General features: G+C 39.0%; 1 protein-coding gene across 3 annotated transcripts; it reads right to left on the reverse strand.

Moving 5' to 3' along the window:
• Window positions 1-283: 283 nt before the first annotated feature.
• Window positions 284-2835, reverse strand: LOC122661018 (transcription factor bHLH63-like). Of its 3 annotated transcripts, none has more exons than XM_043856313.1 (7): window positions 2299-2835; window positions 1871-2113; window positions 1643-1777; window positions 1476-1547; window positions 1166-1381; window positions 957-1059; window positions 284-372 (listed from the first exon to the last, which is right to left on the reverse strand). In XM_043856313.1, the coding sequence occupies exons 1-7, from the start codon at window positions 2791-2793 to the stop codon at window positions 332-334; spliced, it is 1305 nt and encodes a 434-aa protein (XP_043712248.1). In that variant the 5' UTR covers window positions 2794-2835; the 3' UTR covers window positions 284-331. The 3 variants fall into 3 exon arrangements, with proteins under 3 accessions (XP_043712248.1, XP_043712247.1, XP_043712246.1); XM_043856312.1 differs by having other exon boundaries at window positions 957-1062; window positions 1166-1378; window positions 2299-2834; XM_043856311.1 differs by having other exon boundaries at window positions 957-1062; window positions 2299-2834.
• Window positions 2836-3049: the final 214 nt, after the last annotated feature.

Genomic DNA, 3049 nt, shown 5'->3' on the forward strand with positions numbered 1-3049 from the left:
TTCTCCTCCTCTGTCACCATCGACCTTTTTCGTACCTGTGGTCCTCTCTCTCTCATGTCTTCATTGTTCAATGTCAGGTATGAAATGCATGAAGGAGAAACATTGATGGTTAATAACGTATAAGATGGCTGTTTATTATTACTAAACTGCTGCAATTATACATAAATACATACAATGGCACATATATATCCTGCTTATCTTAAAAAAGAAAGAAAACAAGGAGAAGAAAAAAAGAGTGAAAAGAATCAGGGGATGTCCACGTGGGGGGTTGAGTGTATATAAAATGTTATCTGCTCCCCCACCTTAAATATCTACCATGATCATCCATAGATCACATCTCCATCTTTAGAATGTTAGCAGCTTCCAAGGTGCCTGCCAAAACCATCAATGCACACACATTAGATTCTATTCCTCTGCAAGTTATGTGAAACGAAATCCCAAACGAAAAACTTATTGCCTCCATTACTCAAAATAATATATATGTTAAATAAAGTGGGAGAGCCTACGAAATATTAGTTCAATTCACGATCTAAAAACCTTAAGGCATTGGGTGGAGATGGCATGGGAGTGGACTATACCACCATAACTCTCAATATCTCAACATAGTATAATTATAATTAGATGGTATTATTTTTTAAAGATTTTTGAGAGATGAATCGATGCGACACAAGGCTGAATCTTAGTAGATCGTGACAGCAAAGCCAATTAGACGGTATTAAGTATGAAGAAGAGAAAATAAGAAGGAAGATCTTTAATCACAAGAGGGCTTTTCTTAGGTCTTCCGACTCTCTTTATACCCTTTTATCCTTCGTCCTTTTTAATTTACTCAATCAAATCAAATAAGGAGGGAATGGGACATTATTACTTGGAAATAAAGAAACAAACAAACAAACAACTAATGACAACAATTCAATCAAAAGATGGAAGAAAAAAAACAGAATGTGTTCAAAAGTTACCTGGGAATGGTTGGGATGGGAAAAGAGTTGATCTCCCTTGATATTCCACATTATAGAGGCCTTGTAAATCGGTCTCCCAAGTAGAAGTTGAAGAGGGTTGAACCTGCTGTAATGAAATGTGATTCTCAGACATTAGAAGCTGGTTTTGTACAGTAAAAAAAGAAGAGAAAAGGAGGGGAATGAAGTATCTAAGAAGAAGAAGAAATTACATTGAAGCAAGATGAATCTAAAAAGGATTCCAGTGCTGTGGACACAGGAGCGCTAGCAGTTCTTCGAATTGTCATTTCCGGAGGATTTATTGCCATATCCAACCCACAACATGATACCACTTGCTGCACTGGATTATTAAATTGAAGGTAACCTGGATTTGCAAGTTCTGAAGACATCCCCACAGGAAAACTAGTAGTGCAAGCAGGAAACACCTGCTGTTCATCAATATACAATTATAATTATCAGATGAGATGATTGAAATAATTCTAATATATATACATTAATAGAGTGAGAATGCTATATACTCACCTCTTTAGTGAATAAGTTGTCCATGTTAAAATCAAGCCTTGGATTCACAACAGCAAGTTTCATGGACAAGAACTGCATTTGATTATCAAGAAATTAATGAATAAGGAGACTCTAAATGAAAATGGAATACAATGAACAACAAATTAAGTTGTGGGTGTATCTAATACCTCTACTTGTCTCTGGAGAGATTGAACATAGTTGATGATTTCGTCAAGCATTCCAGCCTTTCCTGTGATCTTGTTGCATCCAGGGACTAAATCTTGCAAATACTTCATTCTCTCACTGATCTTTTCCCTTCTCACCTATAAGATAACGTGTAGTTTTAGAACTTTCCCCTTCTCTGAATTTACAAAACAAACATACTAATGGCAAACAAAGAGGGTTCCTTCACTCACTCTTTCTGCTAAACTGTGGCTATCTGTGGCTTGGCCACGACGTGCTCGGACATGAATGTAATCTGGTTTTTGAACCTCAGATGCTTTTGAATTCTCTTTTGAAGTATCAGCAGAAGTTTCACGGTTGTTATTGTTAGCAGCAGCAGTGGTGGTGGTGGTAGAAGTATTGTTTTGCTCTGTGATCTTAGATTCCACCTCTTCATCTCCTTTAGCCCTCTTTTCTTTTGCTTCCTCTGCAACAACCTGGGTACCAAGCCAGAAAGGGTAATTGATTACTACAAGAAAATACCCCTTTGTTCTTAATGTAGAAATAGAACTTTGCCTTTCATTTCTACAAGTTTCTATTAATAAACAAACCAATACCACAAAGCCCACAACAGAAAAAATAGCTAAATAGAGATTGATGAAGAAATTGGGAACAAACACACCTTTGGGTTGTGTGCCTTATCCAATTTCCTCTTCTTGAAGCTCTCTCTTCCAATTGTCGAAGCCGTTAACACAGATTCTCTCCCTTTCTCCTCTGCCACGGACGGTGGACAGCTCGCAGTTCTGGAAATGGAGTAACCCATCTCAGTAGGAGGAGAGTGAGACACGAACCCTGTTCTGGGTATTGGGTATTTCCCCAATTCCGGCCAACCATTTTCTGAACAAGGGTCGGCCTTCATCGTCCGGTTCACCAGTTCTCGAAGAGCTGGATCATTGTCAATCAAGTCCTGAAACTGCTGCATCGTCGGATGAGGTTGCTGGGAGAAATCACTGAATTGGGTTTCATTTAAATAGCTCTGTTGAGGTTGTTGCAGAGGGAATTGAGATTGTTGCTGCTGCTGCTGCTGCCATTTCAGTTGGGATCGTTGCCTTTCCAGCATAGCGAGGTCCATAACTTTTCCGGCGAGATTCTCAGGAGTGTATTGGCAATGTAACATCTACGACAACAAATCTCTATTCATATAATGAGAAAGGGAAGAAAGAAAGAGATATTGGGATTTCGAGAAAAAGGGTCGTGGTGTAAGAGTCTAAGAGATTATGAAGGGTTGCGGGCTTTCATGCCAAACGTATGTCTTCCAAAGAGGTGGTGGTGTTATACTCTCAGAAGTTCTTCAACTGCTCCTCTGCCTTATCTCTGTTAAAGAGGAATTGAAGCTCCAGTCACCGTCTTTCGTTTCTGGGTCAACTTGATTG

The sequence above is a fragment of the Telopea speciosissima genome, chromosome 5 (genome assembly GCF_018873765.1).
Source record: "Telopea speciosissima isolate NSW1024214 ecotype Mountain lineage chromosome 5, Tspe_v1, whole genome shotgun sequence".
NCBI classification, from domain to species: Eukaryota; Viridiplantae; Streptophyta; class Magnoliopsida; order Proteales; family Proteaceae; genus Telopea; species Telopea speciosissima.